This window comes from Photinus pyralis, unplaced genomic scaffold, assembly GCF_008802855.1.
Source record: "Photinus pyralis isolate 1611_PpyrPB1 unplaced genomic scaffold, Ppyr1.3 Ppyr1.4_LG4, whole genome shotgun sequence".
NCBI classification, from domain to species: domain Eukaryota; kingdom Metazoa; phylum Arthropoda; class Insecta; order Coleoptera; family Lampyridae; genus Photinus; species Photinus pyralis.
Window position 1 is genome coordinate 44,895,134 of NW_022170511.1, and position 25,321 is coordinate 44,920,454.

The 25,321-nt window shown below is 36.0% G+C and overlaps 1 protein-coding gene across 4 annotated transcripts; it reads left to right on the forward strand.

Annotated features, from left to right (window-relative positions):
- Positions 1–3,634: 3,634 nt before the first annotated feature.
- LOC116167987 (protein kinase C and casein kinase substrate in neurons protein 1-like) lies at positions 3,635–24,314 on the forward strand. Of its 4 annotated transcripts, XM_031483620.1 has the most exons (11): positions 3,635–3,890; positions 8,056–8,134; positions 17,792–18,183; positions 20,465–20,653; positions 20,719–20,730; positions 20,828–21,054; positions 21,110–21,230; positions 21,313–21,417; positions 23,126–23,265; positions 23,312–23,466; positions 23,590–24,314. In XM_031483620.1, the coding sequence occupies exons 2-11, from the start codon at positions 8,062–8,064 to the stop codon at positions 23,700–23,702; spliced, it is 1,527 nt and encodes a 508-aa protein (XP_031339480.1). In that variant the 5' UTR covers positions 3,635–3,890; positions 8,056–8,061; the 3' UTR covers positions 23,703–24,314. The 4 variants fall into 4 exon arrangements, with proteins under 4 accessions (XP_031339480.1, XP_031339483.1, XP_031339481.1 ...); XM_031483623.1 differs by lacking the exon at positions 21,313–21,417; XM_031483621.1 differs by lacking the exon at positions 20,719–20,730 and having other exon boundaries at positions 3,636–3,890.
- Positions 24,315–25,321: the final 1,007 nt, after the last annotated feature.

Below are 25,321 nucleotides of genomic sequence, written 5' to 3' on the forward strand. Positions count from 1 at the left end.
TATACATCATATATAATATTTGATCTATGTTTCATGTGTATTTCTGCCATTTTTATTAAACAAACAACAATTAACTGTTATGGTGTGTAACAGACTCAGGTTGCAAAGCAAAATAAAGTTGAATGACATTCTATTTGTTATCTGTCATCTGCTATCTTTTCTTAGTATACGGGGTGATCCAAAATGACTGCATGACATGTATAAATAATTTATTTAGGGTGCGGTCATAGATTTACAATGATTGCTATTTTTACTGAAGGCATTTTCGTAAATTTTGATAGACCTATGTGCGCATGTGTTAATTTTACTGAGATTTGCTCAGTTTACTGATGTGAAAAGGTGATGTGTGTGAAGTTATTTTCAATTGTTCACATGCGATAGTTCTGACTATTCTCATACTTTGAGACTATATAATGTATGTACACTCTCTATCACATGTGATCAACGCCACATATTTTCCTGTCGCCTATTTTTTTTACAAAAAACTTGGGTCTAAACACAAACACCTTATTAATAATTGTACTAGGCGATGGGTATTCATTTTAGCAAAAATCATAGTACGGTTTTTGATTTTAGTACCCATGCTGCGTCCAAGACAGTGAGGGTCAAGGGAATGGTTCAAAAAATGTGGAGCATACATTCGATCTATTCTTTTAATAGAAGTTTCGAATTGCTTTATTTAATTTTTGAAAAAAATGAACTTAAAAAAATTAGAAATTTAGGTGATCATATAAATTTATTTTTATACAAGGGCCTGCAACAGTGCGTCGGTCTTTCCTAGCTCATACCTGGTACAAAAATGTAACAAAAAGCTTTTGTGCAAATGTCACTATGGATAGTTGCACACCTACACAAATTATTTTTAAACGTACAAGTGTCCCTTTTTTTATGGTGTCAATAAATAGCCGATTTTTAAATAGAACATCCTGTATATATACATTGAAGCTATTCACTTTTTGATTTTTTGTCAATGTTTCTATCTTAATTTTTCCGCATAATTCTTCATAAAAGCAAACCTAACTTACATTGATTTTGATGTTAAGAGATGCATTTGATCATTAATGTTAATCTGAATAAAAGGCAGCAGTGGCGTATTTACCGGGGGGATGAAGGGGATATATCCCCCCCACAGAAGAATTGAGTTATCATCATATAGCTATTAGGTATTTAGGTAATACTCCGCCCACTTTAAAATAAAGGCAATAATATATAGGTATATATAGAAAGTAATTTTGGTTTTGGTTAAAGTCTAAAGTCACTAAAATCTAAATATTCTGTAGTATTCACTATTCAGTGAGTGATCAGTGTTGGCAGTCAACGATTTGACTATTCGGCATCGATCGGCAATTCGCTACATTGATGCCCAAAATAACAAATAGGTATCAGGTACTTAGTACTGCTACTGAGGTGAGGTACCTGCGTCCTGCCTTTCACGAAATGACGAAAATAAGAATTTTAAAAACAGGAATTTTTTTGCCCATAACTTTTGATGGAGACGTCTAATCGAAAAAGTACGAATCGTTTTGGATTCTACGCACCCAAATTAATAAGAAAAAGTTTTTTCCCGAGAAATTTTGGTGCAGTCGATTTTTGGGAAAAAAGGAAGGTTTATACACTGCCTTTTTTTGCCCCGAAAAAAAAATTGTCTCAGATTGACCGGAAAAAAATTTTTCCTTATAGAATGTGGCCTGTAGAATCCATAATTTCAAGCAGTTCCAAGATCGGACTACTAGATCAAAAGTTACAGTCCTTTGAAATTGGTTTTTTGCCCATAAATATACCTATTATTCAAAGTTTTCGTTGACTAATCAAAGCAAAAGCAATAAAGGGGCCTGTCAGCAGTAAGAAATAAAATACCGTTCTAATCTAATCTTTTTCGCCTGTATAATAATAAATAGATAAATGACTACCAGCAACCTGCAACCCAATTTCTATTTCTTACCCCCCCCCCCCCCTTATAGTACGCACTGGGTAACTGACTGTATGTGCCACGAATTTGTTTAATCCCCCCCAGAATAAATTTCTACGTACGCCACTGAAAGACAGCCGCACCTTGATAATCAGAAACTTGGAATTAGTGATACAGGGTGTTCACAAGGAAATGGTAAATGCCATACCTACTTTTTTTCAAATGGAACTATCACAATTTTATTTGGCTATTCGATAGTGTTTTGTCTTCTCCTCAATTTTTACATCTTTAGGTACCTAGCCATTAATTAATTACATGTTTATACACCAGAGTAGGCAGTAATAATAAAAAACAAAAGAGTGTCACAAATTAATTATTTACTGCAAGTGTACCCCCAATTTCGTAGTAAAAAAACTAGTTCATTTTTTTCCAGATTCACCTTTTTAATTAATCTGATTTTATTACAAAATAGGAAGTACACTTGCAGCAAATAATTAATTTGGTCTCGCCAACTTGGGGCGGAGGGAGGCCTTTCCTTTAGTGGCCACGCTAAGGGCAAAAAAAACTCAAGTGCAAGCCTGAACAGCTTATGCCGATGGGCTGAATGATCGAGGAGGTAGGCTTAATGGTAAATAAAGTGAACTCTGAATACCATTAAACTTTCAGGTTCAAATTTCTTTTATTACGATATGGAACTCGGTCATAGGTTTAGTTTGAACTAAAAACAAATTACAACCTAGGGGAGGTGCCTGTGTAAGAGCACCAGAGCATGGTTTGGAGACTGGAAGACTTCTGGATAGTCCACCCAGTCTTCGGATGGCAAGCGTGTTGGCGACGAGAGCCAAAAGACCTTAGCTGTATCGTGCTGCCATGAAACGTTTACATTGGCTAAGGCAGCAAGGGGTCGAACCATCACAGGCTCAAACAGACAAAAGGAAGAAGAGAATTGGCGTAAAAAAATTTTTCCTACAAAAAATTAATACATTTTTGCTCTAAAATAATTTAGGGAGCCAATAATCGCATGTTATGAATTTTATATTGAAATCCCTATGATGCGTTACGCAAGTCTATTAATGAACAAAAAAATTCCAGGGTTTCCTTTTCACTAGATAGTGCTAATTGTGTTGCCTAAACACCAGGTGTTTTGTTTTTTTCCAGGTACAGTGTAGTTTACGATAGTTTCCCCTTCCTACTCTCTTTTCATTTTGAAATTGATTTATTATTTTGGCTTATAAATACAGATTTCGCCTCGTTTTCCTTCCATACGATATACATACATAAAGGGTATTCGTCCAAGAAGATGCAGCATGTCGTACAAATTAAAATCTGTTTTTTTTGGGGTTTTTGAACTGCAATTTACTAAAGGTCTCTATTGCAAATTGAGGAAAGTCAAACGTGTGCTAGAACCATTGAATTTATAACTACTACCTACATATAAATTCAATGCTAGAACTAGAATAAACTTGCGTTAGGCAAATAAAGAAAAACAAGTCAATTTTACATTGATTTGGGTTAATGTCGAAGCCGTAAAAATGAGCGCTTAACGAAATCCTCCCCTTGTAGCTACAATTTAGGTCAAGAAGTTGATAAAATCGATACCAGTTCAAGGTACTTTTAATATTCAATTGTTTCAACGGCGGCTAGATTTGAATCGAATCGTAGCGCAACCGACGCCGGCTCGTGTAAACACGACCTGCTGTAATGGAATTTCATTGACGCGCCATCTATCAGTCTCGATATGTCGCTCTTGCGTTCCAGATTTTGTAGTCCCTAAACGTCTTTACAGCACAGAAGACACTTATTTATCGTAACGATCTTATTTCCGTTTGTTTGTTTATTTATTATTTAAAAGTATATCGCGATGCAGTGGTAAAATGTCCGTTAGTGACCGCTTAAGACCGTTTGTGTGAAAAGTGTCCGGTCCGCCGTGTGTTTTCGTTTTAAAGTGGTTTTCCTTTAAAGGATTGTCTCAATTGCTCAGGTACGTACAATTTGATGACGTTCAATTTTCTGCATCTAATTTCCCATTAAAAAATATTAAAAATCGGTTAAGCGATTATAGCCGGTTATGTGTATTAAACGTAGAGGAACCTACTCTAGCCGTCGCTCAAGGTCGTTTTAGGCACCTGTAGGAGTAATTAGAGGAATTTCCATTTGGAAATTGCCCATTTAATATTCTTAGCCGCTGCACGATTGTTTTAACGAGGATGAGTGATTAGTACGTAAGTTATTGTTAACACGTCATTCGTGTATCGTGTAATGAAAAAAAAGGCGCGATATCAGGTTATGTAAATTGAATACCTACGATTTTCGATCACGCTTTCCTTATTCAGGGATGAACTTACAGCCCAAACTGACCTTTTGCTTAGATCATTTGGAACGATTTCAAAGAGGGTTATGGAAGGGCACATTTACCATCGAAATGTTCTATTCCAGCCGATTTATTTACATTGGTCGTCGCTGAGCTGCTCAAGGTTTCGTATTTAAGGCCTTTATCTTAATGATAAAAGATATCCTATATCCTTGTTTTCATTAAATATTTTCTAGGTCGTGAAGTAAGAGTAATCCACGCCCACCCCTAATAAATACACACAGTGTGGCTTATTACTTGTTGATGTAGTGTGAAAAGTTTCACCAGGCACAAATTCCTTATGAAATCCCTTGAAGTCTCATCTTCAAAGTGTGTTTCATGATTAGTGCCACTGCAAAGTCACAGCCTTGTTGTTTTATGATAACTGCGATATTCAATTTTTACTGGGCATCTACTTTTTGAAAAAATGACGAATTGCGGCCAAACAACTCATTTTAGTTATCGTAGGTAGGTATAAAGTAACACTAAAATTGACCAAGGAATCGAAATATGTACAGGGGGTTCCATTTAAAAAATGTAACTTGGGTATAAATCACCATGTACAACAATTGCAATTTCGTTGAAAATGTTTTTAGGTTATAGCCGAGGTTGTTGCCTTAAGGGCCCTTCAACTTGCTCCGACAATGAATTTTATGGACGTTAATAAACCCACACACTAATGGCCCACCCTGTATAATGATAATGGGATCATAAATAGTGAATTCTGGTATCATCCTTTTTTTAGTCATACTAATTTTGTAAAATTGAAAATTTACACGTACAAAAATCTAGGACTTAATTACAATTACAATAGGTGCTTATTTCGCGAGTTATTTCCAAACGAATTTTGCATTTTCCGGGAATATACGGGAATCTTAGCATTGCTGAGAATGAATATGCGCACACCGGAAATCTAAGGGAATGTTTCCCATACATTATCGAGAAATTTACGGGAATATCTTCCCAGTGGCGTATTTACGGGAGGGGATGAAGGGGATATATCCCCCCCCCCCCCATCATAGCTATTAGGTATTTAGGTAATACTCCGCTATCCGCTCCGCCCACTTTAAAATAAAGGCAATAATATATAGGTATATATAGAGAGCAATTTTGGTTTTGGTTAAAGTCTAAAGTCACTAAAATCTAAATATTCTGTAGTATATACCTATTATTCAAAGTTTTCGTTGACTAATTAAAGCAAAAGCAATAAAGGGACCTGTCAGCAGTAAGAAATAAAATACCGTTCTAATCTAATCTCTTTCGCCTGTACAATAATAAATAGATAAATGACTACCAGCATTAGCAACCTGCAACCCAATTTCTATTTCTTACCCCCCCCCCCCTTCTAGTACACACTGGGTGACTGTATGTGCCACGAACTTGTTTAATCCCCCCCCAGAATAAATTTCTACGTACGCCACTGTATCTTCCGAAATTTCCAGTGTGATCGGGAAAGTTCGTACGTATCAAACGAGGTAGGTATCAAATTTTAAGATCCGCAGCATGGAATTTCTGCATTTTCGCAAATGCTTTAGATTTTTTATGAAGTTTTTTATTTTCGAATTGTTGAGTGAGTTTTCTTTAAATTTTATTGAATTTTTGGTTTCGTTTTGAACGAGGGGTCAACCTCGGTTTTGAAGGTGCAGATATTTTTTAATGGAATATGAACTAAGATCGAGACCGAGACTAAGACTGAAAGATTTTTCCTCGGATTTTTCTTTTTGATGTATGTTAAATAAACAACACGATTATATCTCAAGATATCGAGATGCGGTTTTCGCGAGCTTGTTTAGGCATCATTTAGCTACTTTTTCATGAAAAAAAAATCAAACCAACGCATTTAATTTTTTTGAGAAAATTAACCATTTCTGTCGGAATGTCGAAAAAGGCCCTCAAGCGGCGATATGTGAAACTAACAAAACTTCAAATATTATAATATTTCTAGCCGAAGAATAACCCTTGTTAAAATCGGCGCAGTCGTTTCGAAGATACAGGGTGTTCTTTACGGAAACCTTTAAATACCCCCCGCCACTTCATTTTTAGAGATACAGGAAAAATTGTCAAACAAACTTCAAAGACTGGACATTTTTTTGTTAGGTTAATATAGCGGAATTCAGAGAAAAATCACTTTTTTAGATTCCCGTAAAGTCACTACATATAGAAAGTACCGCAATCATTCGCCATTTTTGGGCAAATTTGCTGCCAACTTAAAAAAATTGACAAATAAAATCTGAATAGCTGTAATTTTTTATAACCTAACTTCATAGTACTGTCATGTTTTATAATAGTATATTAAAGCATAAGTTGCAGAAGGCGCTATATTCTAGCACGAGTTCAAGTTTGAACGAGTGCTAGAAAGGCCTTCTGCAACTTATGCTTTATACTATTTTCCCTGTTGAGCATTTTAATTGTATTAAAAAAATTAACAATTCCAACATTTTCTGTAATAAATATTTCAATAAAGAAATTAAGTTGGCAACACCAACAATTTTTCAATAAAGAAATTAAGTTGGCTACGCTACATTTTGAAAAAATTCAATTTAACAAGCGCGTCAAATACGAATTTGTGCAGTATATTTTAGTTTTTTCAATAAAAAGTGAATAATGTGCGAAGAAATTCTTCCTTCCACTCCTCCAGAGCTTCGACAGTTAGCAGAAGAGACTGTTCCTCGGACTGTTCATAATTTGCTACCAGGCAATAATTCCACAATAATTCTAAAAGTTTATAATAATTGTACATTTAGTGACAAAGATTAGTTTTGTAATTTTGTTAGGTTATAAAACCTCATTTGTATTAAATGTGGATTTCTCTAAGTATCTACACTGAATTTTCAATACCTAATGATTACAATTACCCGTATCGTTAATAACTGTAACATAATGTTATAACAATAAGTGAAATTAGTCCACATTTTACTAAACCGTTGAGATAAGTATTAACGTCTAAATCATCCAGGCAGAACTTTGAATTGAATATTCGCGTATATGATCAGCCTGGATGATTTAGACGAGCATGCCAACCACTGAATACCAAATGTTCTTAAAAATCTGTCAGTTGTGGAAAATAGTTACCAAAAATAGTGTTGGAATGAAACTCATTCCAGCACTATTTTTGATATCGGAATGCTGTCATTATAAACGCAAAACAATCTCCAAACAGGTGGAACAATCCCTAACATTAAGGTTACTAGAATCTGGTAACTTCCGCCATTTTTGGGCAAAAATCATACGTTCTCTCTCTAACACACGAGCCCAATGGATTGCGGTACTTTCTATATTTAGTGACTTTACGTTGTGTCTTATGAACGAGCCCATTATCTTTACAATTTGGGGGGTTTGACACTTGGTTTGACATCTGTCACACAAGAACAACATTCGCTTGTCAAAAATAAATTTTAAATCGACAGCCAATTCGTTTTGGTTGACAATTAGCAGTAGTCGGCAGATGTCAGAAAAAATCTTCCCAAGACTTTTGCATAACGTGCGTCAACCGAAGCGTGGAACTTAGGTCACACATCCCGAACGAAAGGTTCAACCATGAATCCATGGCAGAAACGGAATCCTCAGCCTATCCGCCATAGTTTGAGACGAGGTTTGAGAGATGTTGTAATGAGGTGTAAAAAAATTGTTGTTCTTAGTCAAACGGCATCCTATAGTGCTCGTAAACTTAAATTATGTGGCTGACGCATTCTTAAGGCGCGCTAATTAGTGCAAATTTATTTCGTTTTTATCGTCTTTATGCTCAGTTTACCTATAGCGTGTACTTAATCTGACCGTTTTTTTTTTCTGCAAACAGGTGACTATGAGGAAGGCGCTATCTTTGGAAAGTTTTTCTTTGCGGCCGAACCTGCAACGTGGAGTTCAATGGCTATCAGGTTTCATTTTACTTAACCTTTGCTTTTGACCCTCCTCCCTTTTTTTTTCAGTAAAAGTAAAGTTTGCCGCTATGGATTGTGTAGACATTAATATGTAGGTGCGTGTACATGTAAATTGTACGTGTCTTTATTTGCCAACTTTCTTTCCTTATTGGTATGCTAAGTGCAAATAGGTATCTCATTAAAGAATGATTGCTTCATTTCTCGTATTGTTATTATTATTATTATTTATTAACTACTTGCTTTGAATCGCAATTAAGTGCGGCGACCAGAACGGGGAAAAAATCGAAACTCCGTTCGGTAATTATTGTAATTATCGGTGGGTGGTCGAGGTATTTATTAGATCGGTACTACGGCGGAGAGTGAACAAACTATAATTGATGGCGAAACTGTAATTATTCAACTAGCTATGCCCCGCTACCATTTGGCTGTTCATCTGGAAAGAAGTAGTAGGTTGACAAGGCATTTCCCAGTAAAAAGTTGCCGAAGGTATGGGATATTCAGGCGCAGACGCCATTGCTGTAAGCAAAGATCTACCCCCATATAGGAGGTAGATGATTTTCTCATTTTGGGAAAAACGCACCCGAGGGCGTTGCTTAGCATTTTTGGAGAACTATGTAGACAATAGCGAATAGTAGCTACACACCGAGCTACATACAATAAAATCTACTATTTCAAGATAGCAGATCCCGAGGCAGATCCTTAAGCGAAAGTGGCATTGGGACTTTGGTGCGCTATCAAAATTGCGCACCTAACTTTCCCCATTAGACTGCTTTCAGTTTTGCCACTTTTATTTTCACGTCCAAACACTTTTCAGTTCTTTCTTTTAGGTCTAAGAAACGCGCCAAGAATATGTGTACCAAATTTAGTTCCCATCCGTTCAACCGTTTAGAAATGAGAGTACAGACCGAGGTACAGACAGACCGACATCATCGGGATTTTACTTGATTCGGATTCCTTGTGCTTCAAAACGTGTATTTCGGTCAAAAAAGTGGGCGTGGGGAGATCATTTTTTTACCCCAACGTAATACCTCCCTTACTAACGTGCGGGTAGTTTCGTGACCTACTTACAATTGTATAGGGGGGTGCCATTTGAGATTTTTAAAAATATCACATTCAAAAATTTTTTGATAAGACACCCAAAAAATTATATGACAGTGGAAGAGGTCTTAGCATACGCCAAAATTTAAAACATTAGCCGCCGGCGCGAATAGTTTCTATAAAAAAAACCTCGAAAAAAACTGTAAAATTTTGAGGAAGTTACCTAAAAAAATAAGTACTTTCCAAATCTGCAATGAAATATGGAACGCCACTGGAATACAGCACGCCACTGGTGACCAGAAATATTTTTTAAAATTTTCCCTCATTTTGTTGTTATTGAAGAACGAGGACTAGAATTTTTTGCATTGTCTAAAAATGGCCAGTATATATTTACATTTTCCCAGTTTCTGGTATTTCCTCGGTGTTTCCTATGGGCTAATTTTTCTACCGTGTGTTATATTTTGAATGAGCCGCCTCACGCCTCAAGTGTATCTCGGCTGTTTTTAAAGATAGAGACACTGTGCCATTTTTTTGTGAGGCTTTTAATACCACAAACAGAATCAAGTTAGTTACGTTTGTTTTTGAGATACAGGGTGAAATCGAGGGTGAAATCGAAGCGTTTGACTTTTTGGGATGTAAAGGTAAAGGACTCGAGGGGAAAACTGTCTATTTTAGATATGTTTACGCCTCGGTTTACGCTAAATCCAATGGCGTAAGTAGCCAAACAAAATTTTGGACCACCTTTTCTGAGATTTGACCCTAAGTATTGCAACACCCTGTACATCTGAACGTCAATTTTTTTGTATTCCCGATTACACTCGCGATTACATTGATGTATCACTATCACAACCTATATTTACCATGAACAGAAAATAAAAACCTTATTTTTTTACGGTTTTTAAGTAGTAAACCACGGATTCATAGATATTTTGTATTGTTTATTGTATCCATGGCAGCCGCGACACCAATCAATAAAAATGGCTGACGGTGATTTCCAAAATTTGGAAAATATGATATAATATACTATAATATATGTAATATGTAATCATGAAAAAAATTGCAAACAATTGACAGTAAGATATACAGTGTGTTGCATTTAAAAAGTACCAACTTTGGCTCAAATCTCAGAAACACTGATCCAAAAAATTTGGCCAAAACCGTCTTTATCTTTAAAATCATAAACAAGGCAAAAACTGTCTCTTTTAGATATTTTTACGGAAAACCAGTGGCGTAGTTAAACAAAATTTTGAACCACCTTTTCTGAGAAAGTTGGTATTTTTTAAATGCAACACGCTGTGTGTAACGTCAGTTTTTTTTTGCATTCTATTTCCTGATTACATTGATGTATAGCAACTTATATATTTTTAAATTTTAGCCATGAACCAAAAATAAAAACCTTATTTTTTACGGTTTGTAAATAGTGGGCCATGGATTCGCATGGATTCATGGAGATTTTGTTTTGTCTATTGTATCCATGGTAACTAAGGGGGCCAGCCCCATACAATAATAATGGCTGACGGTAATTTCAAAAATATTATATAATATAGTAATTAGGTACCTACTTATACACTGTGTCCAAGATAAGGATGTCTATCAAGCAACAGTCACATTGCTATACTCTACAAAATCAAATCCACAATTACAGTACCAGGGGTGGTGAACTGGTGAGGCATCAATATATAAGATTGCAATGTAGTAGATATGGGGCCAATTATTACAGTCCTCGCTTTTTAAACAAATTACCTAGCGACGTAGTAAGGCTACCATCCAAAATTTTCAAAAATAAAATTAAAACATTTAAAAAAAAACAAAGTTTTGACGACATTAACGAATTTTTGAATTGTCAATGGTCTTCATCCGATTTCAATGTAAGTTAGTCATTAAATGTATTTGTCTCTTGATTTTTATCCTTTTCTAAACTGACGTTTGTAAACAAAAAATGTTTTTTGTCTTAACAACAATAAAGATTATTATTATTATTATCATACGGATTTCCGAAACCATAGAAGGTACGACGATGGTCAAATTGGGTAAAAGTTGCGCTATTAAACATTATTATCATGATTTAAAGAAAACCAGAAACTTCCGATTACTTTCGAACGTATGCCAGAAATCCCGACTTGGTTATTTTTTTCTGATGTTATTTGAACAGATACAAAAAAATAAAAAAACACCTACTCATTGCGCTCTAGAGGACACCATTGAGAGATTTTCAATACGTTTCGTTCCGGAGAAATCATCATCAACTTTATTTTTGTAGGCATATGGCCCGTAAAAAAAGTACACACTGTATTGAGTAGCATTTTTTATTATGAATTATATATGGCACACGCAAAACAATTAAAAGTTGGAAATTGTTGGTTTCAACAGAATGGTGCACCCGCGCACAACTTTCCTTGAAAATGGAAAATTTGTCCGATATGTATTCTCTCGTCCGATGGCAATATGTGACCATGTATTTGTTTAAAATTTGCTCTTTATTTACCCAGAATGTCCTCTATTTGCACACAGTTTTTTTACAGGGTGTTCTTCAATGACGTAGCAGAACTGGTACCAGCGAATCTAGTGTTTTTTGACTTTTCTACTGACGCAGCATTTCCAAGATCATCTCATTTGACCTAACGGACGGACACATCCGAGGACACATCACTTTTCTGACATTAGTTCTCAAAACATTTACATTTTAAGTTGTGACCCCACCGATCGATAGATCGCGTCTATACTCTTCATTTTCTGTTTGTATAAGGCCTTCCTTCTAAACTTAGTACTCGAGCTATTCGAGTTTGATGAAAAACCATTTCTTTCACCCAGGCCTTTTGAGTATCATGAACACCAGAAGGATTATAGTCAACCCCTCCCTTCTCGAATTTTTTTTCTGACACATCCGAACAGAATGGCGCATATTTCATCATTCCCTTCTTATAATTTTGGAAAACTTTGAAAAATTCGGAGTTGAAAGCTTTCTTGTACACAGACAGACGGATCCACAGGAATGGAGGACGTAAGTGACGTTCTCGAGTTATTTTTGCTGATTAAGAAAATATTCCAGTCGGTCCTTCCAACCGAATCAACAAAATTTTTGACTCGAAATTGATGTGTTATATTTCGAATAATTTCGTAATGGGCACAGAACAGAAACAAAATATTTCCTAATTTCATGGCGACACCCAATTCTCATCTTTGATTACGTGCGACGCAATCAGAAGAACCTTTTCGTTGACTTATCTTGACCTGGTTAGATTAGGCAACTGTCAATTGGTTGAACCCTGTTCGAACGATATCAACGAGTATTAATTATGTAACTTTAATCAGGGGGGGGGGGGGCTCGGGTTCGCCGTTAAAACTAGGAACAATTCAATCATTGGGTTGTTCCGGCGCTTCACCTGCATATCGAAATATCCTCGCCTAATCTCATTCGCCATAATTAAAAGTGCCACGATCCGTGGAAATCCTCCGATTGTTTGTTAAATAGGCGTAACTAATACGATTACGCATAGAAAGTGGTTACCATCCTTAGACACTTGCGCAATCCAAGTAAAGAAAGAGCGGTTGAAAGTATGAAAGTTGATAACAAATTCCGGAAGTAGAGCATAATCTTTTTGGTAGAAATTCAGTTTTTTTTTAAGAAACCAGGGACCGGACAAACCAGCCTGTATATTGGTTTGAACAATAATATTTTTATTTATTTACGTTTACTGTTCATTATAATTTTAAATTGCTTAAGTGAGTTGTATGTACCTATTTTTAATTTGGTACATTGTCGGCACTACAATAGATATGTATTGTGATTATGTCAATCACAATATACCTTCTGCGGATACAGTAGTAATTGCTAATAGAAAAGCGTGGCGAATAGTTCAGGACCCTATTGAGATCCATGTGGAATGCCGGTGGACGTCTTTTCAACACGGATAAATGACCACGGCCACGTCTAACGCTAATAATTTAATATCGATCAGAACCGTTGAGTGAAGAAATCAGGGGTAGAACGTAATTCCACCAATGTTTTAAACGTTCTTGTTTCGCTCACCTTGAATGGAATTGTTAGCATTACAGGATTGATTAAACAACAGTTCAATTAATTTATTACTCTAATCGTTTGCGAAACAGAGGGTCATCCGCTATTTAAATACTTGCAAGAGTCGAGACGGACTCGGTAACAAGTCTATTACTTCAATTTTACAACAACGTTAATCCGATCTTTTTGATGCACCAGTTATGTCACTTTCAATTGTCTCGTCAAGAACAAATTATTCACGCTATCTAAATAACGACGAGTAGCGAAAGCTAAATCCAATTAAGTATTCCAATCCAAGTTCGTTTCTCGAATGCTAAGTGATTGTCTTTTGTTTATAGAAAATCGATGAATATTTTAGTATGCACAATTACACGTTTGAATTTCCCAGTCTTTTTATTAAAATGGTTAAGTACATGTGTAAATTGCGAACTGACAAAAAACCGCAACGGCCCAAATGTAGATCCTTGGGGCCCTCCAGATTGCAAATTTTCAGGATCGTCTATCTGAAAGGACGGTGACGCAATGGTCTCTTACGTAAGTGACACTGGTAATTAAGTATCTATTTAATTGTAAACGCAAACATTGATTCCGTCTACCTTATCATGCCGGCGCCATTTATTAATGTGTCACGTGATTTTCAAATGGGCCCCTTTTTCTGATATTGCAATAATTTTGTGGCGTAGCGTTAGTCAATGAGAGAACGTCATATCTCTAAATAACGGAAGCAAGGGATTTAATCGTATACAGTCTGTGGTGAGTGGTTAGATGTAATGTAATCAAACGATGGTCCTCCAATCTAAACGGCGACAGAATGAAGATAGGGCTCCCGATAAGATTGGTTACTTTTAATGGATATTGGGATACAATAACAATATCTCCCCCTTCTAGAGAGATTCTGCTCTGCTCAGATGACGTGGGTTTTATTTTGTCGGGACTATGGGCCGGTTTCACAAACGGTGATTCATGGTTAATCAATGGTTAAAAATATGGGGTGACTAGCATTAGGTGCAATAGCCTATGGAAACTCGAGATGTATTAATAAAAGAAGAAAAATGTCAACTTATTTTTTAAGGGTTGAGTGGAAGAGCAGACACGGATATTTACCCGTATCCGAACTCCACCATTTAGACAGGATCTATAGAAAATGTTTCATAAAGTCATTTATTATTATTATTATTAAGGCCCCCCCCCCCCCCAAATCAAATGAACATTTTTTATTGGCCGAATTTTCGAAACCTGTAACACCATTTTCTTTCAATTGTTGTTCAAATAGTTTTTTTCAAGATTTGCTCTATTCAAAAGATATAGTGAGGTGATTATAGAATAAATTAAAATTCTTTCCTGGGATTGGATATCAGTATGAGTGTAGCGTTTTAGTGTTCATCGTCTAACTCGAGAACGAAAAGGGACAGCGATGTCAAAGAAAGACAAACTGTACAGGTATGCCTCTCCGGTCCACCGCAACGTGTATGGCCGGCCTTAGACAGCATACTGAATACATTTAGTTGTTGCCAAATGTCGGATCCGAAGCTGATGGATGAGGACTGTGAACGGTTTGGCAACTGCGTGGGAAAGAGATGATGTTTCTCCTTCATTCTCTGAAAGACGGTATCCACATCAGAACGGTGGTGTGCATGAGTCTATAGGGTTATCCTGCTCGGTTTTCAGTATCCCCCAATCGAGATATTTGAAGAATCTCTGAATTTTCAAAAATTTATCACAAAACTTTGGAAAAGTACAATATCCGCCAATAAACTCGAATCTATTGAAATGTTCATCTCAATTGCCTCGAAAATAAAAAAGGCGATGCGAATTTATTGACGCATGTAACCGATAGCAACGAAATATTTAGGTCGAGTGCTCCCAATTTTCTTTCGAACGCAAGGCGGGACTCCTTCCGTTTCATCTCGTTAATTTGACTAATAAGCGCGAACGCGAATGGAATTTTCGCAAAAGCACCTCCGTCGAAAGATACCGTTCGATTTTACGTCCTGTTGATACGTTTCAATGCCGCGAGCCTATTTTTAACATCTAATTACGCGCGAAATTAAACGGTTGTCGATGAATCAACCGAAAACATGATGATATATTGATGAGTATCCGACGTGAAAAAAAATTACATTCATCGCACCACAAATACGGATTATTGAACTCCAAGAAAATTTCCTTATTCTTTATAAATATTATAATGTTGTTTATAACTGTTTCGAGCGGCAAGCAAAATATAAAACCGAGTAGGAACTGAAGTCCTATAACTGTTAATCCTCATTGTATCCTACATTTACTGTATAATTAAATTATGCATATTGTACGTCTAGCCGAAAGAATATTAGAAAATTACCATTCCATTAACACGAGCTTGGATCGTTCTACGTACAGCTTAGTTACATAATGCGCCAAATATAGCGTGGGATGATGACTTTTTAATACTGTTAACAACCTCGAAAACACCCATTCTATTTCGATCCGCGTTAATTTCGCGAATCTAGAATCGATGTGGCTTTGCGAATCGAAAACTGCCAATGAAAATCGGGGAAATCCTCCATTAGGAGAAACAATCGAAATCCCAATTTGTCGAAGTCAAACTTTAGTTATTGTAAATCAAGGGGATTATTTAGGAATACGCACACAGCTGGTTTATTTTACTTGAATTTGTGTCTCTGTGTTGTTTTTCTTGTTTAAAGTTCGCCGCTTTTGTCAATTGTTTATTTAGATTTGTGTATTTAATTGCAAAACGTGAAGTAGTGACATCTGGTCGTTTGCGATAAGAAGTTTTGCTATCGGATCAAATTTAATTAACGCACTCGTTCTTATCGCTGTTAGATGCAGATGTTACGATGTGCGCGTTAGTTCGGCGTAAGTGGGGGCGCATTCCTTCGAAACTGGCGTTATCAGCCGTGATTGGCCGTGTTTTTGAAAATTCTGAAGGAGACGGTACGGTAATTATACGGTAATTAACGTAAAAACGAGGCGATTGCTAGCTGTTAGTCCTTCGCGACGGTAAAGAGAGTGTTTACGCCAAATCTCGGACGTTCAGCCCTAGTTGTTTTGTTGAGGAGGCAGTTTTGTGTGTTTATTTGAACCCTCTGTGCGACCCAGATAGGGTCTTCATGTCAGATTTTTTTATTGGTCCCCCATAGATTAATTAAATTTGTGTAATCAATTTTTTGGAATTGTCGGAAGTTGATCAAGGGCGTCGAGTCACCAGATTTGAAAAATTTTAAGTCAAAATTAGGATTTTACTTTATAGCAGATGCAGGATGTGTACCAGGGTAAACCAATAGAAAAAAGTTCAGAAAACACAAGGTGGGTCCTATTTTTGTTGAGACATCTCGGCTGTTTTTTTTAACTTGCAGGTTTCGCCACCCCGCGCCACCTTTTTGTGAGACATTTAATACCACAGACGGAATCAATCTAGCTACGTTTGTTTCTGAGATACGGGGTGAAAATGAAAAGTTTGACCTTTTGGGATGTTATCATATCTTAGTACCCATCGAAGATAAAAACTGCTACCTATTTTAAATATTTTTACCTAGAATCCAGTGGCGTAGTCAAAAAGGTGAGATTTGACCTAAAGTATTGCAACACCCTGTACACTTTAACGTCAATTTGTTTGCATTCTTGAGTATAATTGTATCACAATCGAGATCACAACCTATATTTTTTAAATTTTTGCTATGAACCAAAAATAAAAACGTTATTTTTCACGACTTTTACATAGTAAGCCATGGATTCATGGATATTTTGTTTTTTTATTGTATCCATGGCAGCTGACACCAATCGATAAAAGATTGCAAGCAGTTGGCGGTAAGATATACAGGATGTTGCATTTAAAAAGTAGTAACTTTGGGTCAAATCTTAGAAACCCTGATCCAAAAAATTTTAAGCTACTGGATTCTACGTAAAAATTTCTATCTTACATGGGTAGTAAGCGCCGACATTCCAAAAAGTCAAACTTTTCGTTTTCACCTCGTGTCTGAGAAGCCAGCAGAGGAGACAGAGATCAGATCTTCGCAACAACCTAGCAGCAAACCTTCACCAACCACCAAGCAAATTCAGATATTTATTTCTTTGGGTCATCTAAAACAGTGATTCTCAACCGGTGGGTTGCCACCCCACTGGAGGTTGGCAGAACGCGATTTACCAAATACCCACTCAACCTAAAAAGAGGGTGGCAGTGTCTAAAAGGTTGAGAACCACTGTTCTAAAATATCCTAAATTTACTTTGAATTTCCTCTGATCGCTTTCGATTTTCTCAGAGCTCTCCGGATAATTCTTGAATTATCTTCCTTGGGTTCCATTTGTTTTTGGAGCATATGATTTATGAACTAGACAGTTTGTGCGTGAGATACTGGATAAAGTAGGCGTGTACCTACCACATGTGACCCCTTAGTTGAAGGTTTTTTCGAAATTGCAGCTTAATAATTCGCTCTGCCTACCTAGTTTTTGTGAACAAATGAATACATGCGTAAACCTAAATCGATAACTTATCAAAAAAAAATCTAATTTGTACGATTGATGTTTGTGTATGATTCCATTCGTATGATAAGAGATGATAAGCGTCCTCCATTTAGAAATACACGCCTTTCCCGTTTCAGAACTGATCCTAAGGCAACACGACGATATAATGTCGCACCACAGTGACGATAATATGCTAATACCAACGAGCGATTCGTTTTGGGAGCCGGGCAACTACAAAAAGACGACGAAACGCATCGAGGACGGTTACAAATTGTGCGGCGACCTAATAACGCTCGTCAACGAGAGGGCCGAGATCGAAAAGGGCTACGCGAAAAATTTGAAAGCGTGGTCGAAGAAGTGGAACGATCTCATCGAGAAGGGTCCCGAGTACGGTACGACGGAGGCGGCGTGGAAGGGCGTGCTCGGAGAGGCCGATAGGCGGTGTGATGTGCATAATAAAGTTAAGGATAATTTGTGTAATGAAATCATTCCCAAAGTTAAGAATTGGCAGAAGGAAACTTATCATAAGGTGAGTAAGATGTCGGCAACCTACATTTTCGGTTACATCACTTTTATTGCAATTATGTTTAAGTATGAAATTGTTGCTGTTTTGTGCATTTTAAGTAAGTATGCAATTTGTGGTATTTGCAAGCATTTCCTTTATTCGACCTTGGACGTCTTACTTATTCGGTTTATTGAGTTTAGACCTGAAGTTAACAATTCTTGGGACAAGATGGTTCAATGTGGAATGGCGCCATCTGTGGAATCAGGCAGCAATTAGATTAGCGGCAACAAGTTTGACTAATTCAATTTTCTACTCAACCTTGCAGTAGGTCTATATCTGCATTCATTGGAAGACATGCACCGTTACCTCTTAATTAATTGAAAAAGTTTATTTGCACATAATTTCTTTTTGTGCGTGTACGTTTTAACGCAAGTAACACTTAACTGCATAAATTATATATAGAAGAAAAGAGGAAGTTATTGGTGTCATTGCCATTGCGGCTCGAGATATACATAGCTTCTTTTCAGGGGTAGATTGTAGGAGTTTCTTTATCTATCTATCTTCATGTTAGATTCTGTAACATTTTATAATCATCTCCAAGCATTTAACATTTGTAATTTTAATTTGAGTTTATAGAGCCGAAAATCTGTGAAGATTCATGAAAGCGCCTGAAGTTTCATCAGTCTGTTAGGACCCAAATTTTGGGACCCACATGAAGCATTTTAGACATTTAGTTTATTTGGAAAAAATTGCTTGTTTTTGCCCTTTGTACCGCCCACTTTTTTCATATACTTAATTATCACACCCTGTATAGAACATATACAGGATGGTTCATACCACCCGTTTTATAACTCAGGGGCTTAAAAATGTTTAACAAACAGCGTAGGGATCGTACTAATATTGTTTTCTATTAAATGACGACTGTGATTACAGCGCCATCTATTACCACGACAATAAAATGTTTCAAACAACATCCTAATATACTTTTCTGATTAGAATCGAGATGTGGAGTAAAAAATGTGGGTTCTTATTCGAACAACAGTAGGATACCTCGGCTATTCGTTAAAAATTTGTAAGCCCAACAGGATAAGTCAATTTGGCAGTTATAGCATGCTACTACCTTATAACCCAACTATTTACTAAGCTACTTCGGTTTAAAAGTTGCGCACAATTTATACTTGTACCTTAAACTTCTTCTGTGAGTGCCCTCCTCCGACACTGTTATTGAGATATTTGCACCTAAACTGACACAGCCAACATACAGGGTGTCACTTTTAAAACTTGCAGTCGGCCATATTTTCCGAACTAAAGAAGATATTGCAAATCGCGCAAAACCGTTTCGGGGGTATCGAGGGGAAACCGAATGACGTTATGAGTGACAACCCCTAACCCCCCAGCCCCCCTTCTTCAAAAATCCTAAATGGCAACCCCATACTTGTGCCACATCGTTGGAAAGCTACTGAAAAATGCTTTCCAGTGGTACCAATAAAATCTATATTTATTAAGACAATTTAACAAAAATTTAATAATTAACAAAAAAAACTTAATGTTGACATTGAATATTAATAAATGTATCTTATTAAACGGAAGAAAATCTACAATTTTTGTTCTTTGCATATTTCTGTATTTCTAATACTAACTATTCTACAACAGTTACATGAAAAATCACTAAATCTGTTTTTCGATCATATCTAGTAAACTGTGAATTTTTAAAAAAAAACAAAAACATATCTTGAATAAGCCTTTAAAACGACAACTCTTTCCTCATTTAACCAATTCTCTATGTCTTACAGTTTCCGAGATCCCAATGAACTCACCCTGTATGTTACCTTACAGTAATTCAGGCTCTCATTGATAGTTTAAATCTGAAAATTTGCATACGATCATAGTTTTTTATGATCTCAAAAGAAAATATTATCACTTCGGGTTTTACCTGATGTGGATAGCAATTTTTTTATTTTAAATTGAACACCCTGTATTTTGTTAGATTTTCGAAATCTACATGAACATTTACGTCGTTTGATACCACATTTCTTTTATACCCAGCATCAATAGTTGTCAAGTTATTCACGATTTTTTAAAATAGAAAAGCAGTCAAAAAATAAAAAAATTTTGAAAAATCTTGAATAACTTGAAAACCTTTGATGCTGGGTATAGGGAAATGCGGTATCAAACGATGTAGATTTTCATGTAGATTTCGAAAATGCAAAAAAATACAGGGTGCTCCCCCAATGGGAAAATGTAATGATAAAAGTTTTGTATTGAATGTATTGAGCGCTGATTATGGTCATTAATATCATTTCAGTCAATGATACACATCAAAGAGAGAAAAGACATGGAAGACGCATTTAAAAAAGCTCAAAAACCATGGGCGAAACTACTGCAGAAAGTCGAGAAAACGAGAAGTGACTATCACACAGCGTGTAAAACAGAAAAATCGGCGACAAACCAGGAGCGCAACGCCTCTGGAGACACCTCCGTTTCGCCGGATCAGGTAGGCGGACTTGCACTTCATTTCCGCACAGTTTTAATTTCTATTCCCTTTCCTCTTGCACTCAGAAGAATGTTCTGGTAAGCAATTGTCTACGTTCTTCCACATCCCTTTGTTTGCTTATAAACGCTTTGAAATTAAAAAGTTGATCGTCGACTAATTCTAAATTTTCTCTAGGTAAGGAAAATGCAAGATCGAGTGCAAAAATCGAAGGAGGAAGTACAGAAGACCAAAGAAAAGTACGAGGCAGCTCTACAGGAGATAAACAACTACAATCCGAAGTACATGGAGGACATGACCGTAGTATTCGACAAATGCCAGGACATGGAGACGGACAGGTTGAAGTTTATTAAATCAGTATTATTCGACGTTCACAAACATTTAAATATATCGCAGGATCCCACGTGAGTAGCCGCGTTCATTTGTCTTTCCCATCTTTTAAATTCGCGCGTTTTCAAGGTTGCCGCAGATATACGAAGAACTATATCACACTATTAATAATGCGGATTACGAAAAGGACCTGAAATGGTGGTCCAATAATTACGGTGTGAATATGGCTATGAATTGGCCGCAGTTCGAGGTACGTGTCGAGTTTGACATTTTCGCATGGTTCAATTTGAATATGATTTTTGTTGTGTTGGTGTTATTGCATGTTTGTTTAGGATTATACGGAAGAGTTGCGAGACATACACAAGGGTAAATCGAAGGAGTCGGTGCCATCTGGTATTATGTTAATTAATCAGCGGCCGGTGGGAGAGGATTCGCATGTACGCTTTTTTTCGTTTTCTTTTTTAGTTTTATTGCTCATTGAAAGATGACAACGAAGTATTTATGACGTGACCTTAGCGGTTGTATCTGAGTTAATGACTGGGGCAAAGTGGGGATTGATAACGAAATAACGATTAGTATTCATACAGTTATCCTTGTAATTAATCAAGCGACTTGGTTGTCATCTTTTGTTTTAGTAAATTGAATTAATCACTTTCCCATGCTACCTAATTTTTTTTTCACATAGTTTGCATTTTGATCATGACTGGAGGAATGAAATTTGGTTTCAAAATCGTTTGCACTCACACCCGTTTCATTTTAATGCAAAAGGTGTTTTTAAGAGGTCTCTATGTACAGAATTTCTCTGTGTAATGTGTAGAAATCTACAGGGTGGCCAAATAAGAATGGGAGGTACTGTATCTGGGAACCTGTCCATAGTAGAGGCTTGCTGTAAAAAAAAGGCCACGAGAAAAACCTGGAAAATATTTTTAAGTTTCTGAAATGGCCGCTAGGGGGCGTAACTGCAATCTGGAATCTAGTCACTAAATATAGAAAGTATCGCAATCCATTGGGCTCGTGTGTTAGAGAGGGAACGCATGATTTTTGCCCCAAAAATGGCAGAAGTTACCAGATTCTAGTAACTTTAATGTTAGGGATTGTTCCACCTGTTTGGAGATATCTGTATATATTTTTATAAAACATGACAGTACTATGAAGTTAGGTTATAAAAAATTACAGCTATTCAGATTTTATTTGTCAATTTTTTTAAGTTGGCAGCAAATTTGCCCAAAAATGGCGGTACTTTCTATATCTAGTGACTTTACTGGAATCTAAAAAAGTGATTTTTCTGTGAATTCCGCTATATTAACCTAACAAAAAAATGCCCGGTCTTTGAAGATGACGATAATCTGAACATTTTTTGTTTGACAATTATTGCTGCATTTAAAATGATTTCACATATTTTGAGGTTAAAAAATTTCTTTTGATACATGGTTTTTTAGTGCGATCGCCATCTTGAATTTGTTTAATAATGGTAACATAGGTGATGTGATACATAAGTGGTTAGAAAGCTTAATTTTTCTTTTTCTTGCTACCTTAAACATATATGATGTTAAATTAGAACATAACACAGAAAAATTGAAAAAACCTGCCAATGCTTGGCTGGCAAATATATTGCACTTTAAATTTAGATACCCTTAAATTAACAGAACGTCAAACTTTAACAAGAAAACAACGAGTAGGTGTTTAATTAAAGTGACAAAGCACAGTACGTATGGTTTGTTTCCTTACAACTATTGTATTATGTGAGATATAAATATTAATTTTTGCGAAATATAATTAATTATAATAATTTAAAATGGAAGCATTGTAATTTTGATGATATCTCAAACGATTTAAGCATGTATATTGACAATGAAACAATGGGTATTAAATTGGTCCTTTGAGCCTAATTATTAAACATTTCTCTATAGTCGCCATACGTATTACTGAAGATTACTACTCTGCATATGTCAAAATTTCATTAACCAACAAACCGATAATCGAGCCTATAATGTAAGATAGACTTGATTGTACAGATATGAGTATCTTTTAAAGACACTTTATAATGATCTCAGAATGCTATGTACTATTGTTTGAAAACCAAATCGATTATCAACCTCCTTCTATCCCTACTTTTTATAAATAATGGAAATGTTTTGTGTTTAGGATTATAGTTCGGCAGTTAACAAAGCAGCAAAAGGCAAACCGCCGGTAAATAACACAGAAGTACGAGAGGAAAAGTTGGAAACGACCGCCAAACTAATAGAAAAAGTCGAAAGTCCTTCAAATCGTAACTCGACAATCACGTAAGTTTCTACCAATCGAAATATTCGGATTAAAGTTGTCGTGCAGGAACGGAACGACGGGTAAGAGCGAGGCGAATCCTTTCGAAGAAGAGGAGTGGGATGATAATGACGCGCTGGTTGATACAGGCGAACCGGGTGTACCTGTCAAGGCCCTATATGATTATGAAGGCGCCGAGAATGACGAGCTCAGTTTTAAAACCGGTATGTATCCAAGATTGAACTCTAAAATGTCAAAGTACACAATAAAATAGTGAAGTATGCGCCATCTTGAAGTAGACCATAGAAATCCTGTCTTGAAACTAAATCTAATTTGATACGTTTCAGGTGATGTCTTTGAAAAGTTAGAAGACGAAGACGAGCAGGGGTGGTGTAAGGGAAGAAAAGACGGTCGTGTCGGTCTCTATCCGGCGAACTATGTCGAGCCGGCTTCGCATTGATTTGTATATTTTTATTTTTTAAAGAGGAAAATTACATTTTTATTTCTTGAGCGGGCGAGGTTTGTGGGGAGTTTATACGTAAACAGCAGACTTTTAAAAAACTGAACGGTGCGTTTATCCTATGGATTATAACAATCGGTTTTCTCTTCAGGCGTTATTTATAACTCGGTATTGTATTTGTTGAAGAATCGGATGTGGTTACATAAATGTATCGTTAGCTGTAATATATAACATAATTACGTGTATGTTTTGATAGGCCTAACTGTTTAGATGCTCTATGTATATACATAAAAACATAATCAGAACACTTCCAGAGGTATATGATAGTATCATAATTATGTTGCGTAGAATAATCGTGTAAATTATTAAGCTTTATATTAGTAATAAGCAATAACTTAAGAGTAGAGGTACCGTGTACATATAATATAAATACATACACATAATATTGCAATATGCTCACTATGCAGATTTGATGTATTGCTAATTTTACATGAAATGTTAATATTGTGACAATTTACAATTTATTTGATTAACGCAGTAAATGAGATCCTTTTGTTTGTTTAAGTACTGTTTATTCAGTAGGACAAATAAATGGAAATTGTTGACCATTTATTAGAATCCTTACCTTTTTTTTAATGTATTGTTTTCCCTTATTTTATTCGAGATGTTTTTAAAAAATTATCCAAATGTTTGAACCTATTTGTTTATATAGTCTTTTTATTTATTTAGATCTAAATCCAAAATGTTCTAAATGATGGAGTACAATTAACATTTTTGCACTGCTCTTCAATTTTTTTTGCCTGTATTTTCATAGGCCGCTTGACATGGAGCAATTACAAAAATAAATAAGTTTTAAAAAAGTAATCAGTGGGTCTCTTAGTATCATAGCTGTCGCCCCTGTATTTTATTAGGTTGGTGCTACAAAAACAACTAGATTTATCCCTAGAATGCAGTGTTCATGCTATAAAAATTGCATGCAACTGCAGTCTCGCAACTTGCATGCAATTGCAATTTTTATTGGTCCATGTCGAGTGGGCTTTACCTTTGATTTTATTTGCTTTTCTTTCTCAGTAATGATCTTAGTTTGCAATTTTGAATTAACTGTGCATAAATGAAAAAGCACAAACTTTAATAGGAATTCCATTTAATGATGACTGCAGACCTCTTCCTGTAAGAGGCGTTTTCAAAGCAAAAATTATGAAGAGGTGGATCAAGGAAGTATGATTTTTAATTGCATAAATTTTGGAGCACTTGAGAATATTAGCTTTTAAATCGGTGGTTGTGGTGAGTGAATGCATGACTTTGCTTATTGATTGGAATTCCCACCCTCTTTTTAACAACTTCTGTTCACAAATAAATCGATAACAATATATAAGTACTCACTTTTCTGAAAATGCCTCATTTTAATGTAAGAAACCCTCTCACACCAAAAACCTTTACGTTATACACATAATGTACAAGTAGATCAGATACTTACTTTAAAACCAGGAATTGAACTAATAGAAACATAACATTTACAGGGATCTGTTTCCTGTGGTCTGAAAATATAATTACCCACCTCGTTTGGTAAACTTCCATCTTGATGTAGAAGGCAACGTTTGTTTGATCCCTTGGTTTCC

Excerpts from the sequence above, each read along its gene's own strand:
- LOC116167987 (XM_031483620.1), top strand. The coding sequence starts at position 8,062 with ATGAGGAAGGCGCTATCTTTGGAAAGTTTTTCTTTGCGGCCGAACCTG. Across the intron at positions 18,184-20,464 it reads AGAAGGAAACTTATCATAAG|TCAATGATACACATCAAAGA; the intron begins GTGAGTAAGATG and ends ATATCATTTCAG. Across the intron at positions 21,055-21,109 it reads AATATATCGCAGGATCCCAC|GTTGCCGCAGATATACGAAG; the intron begins GTGAGTAGCCGC and ends CGCGTTTTCAAG.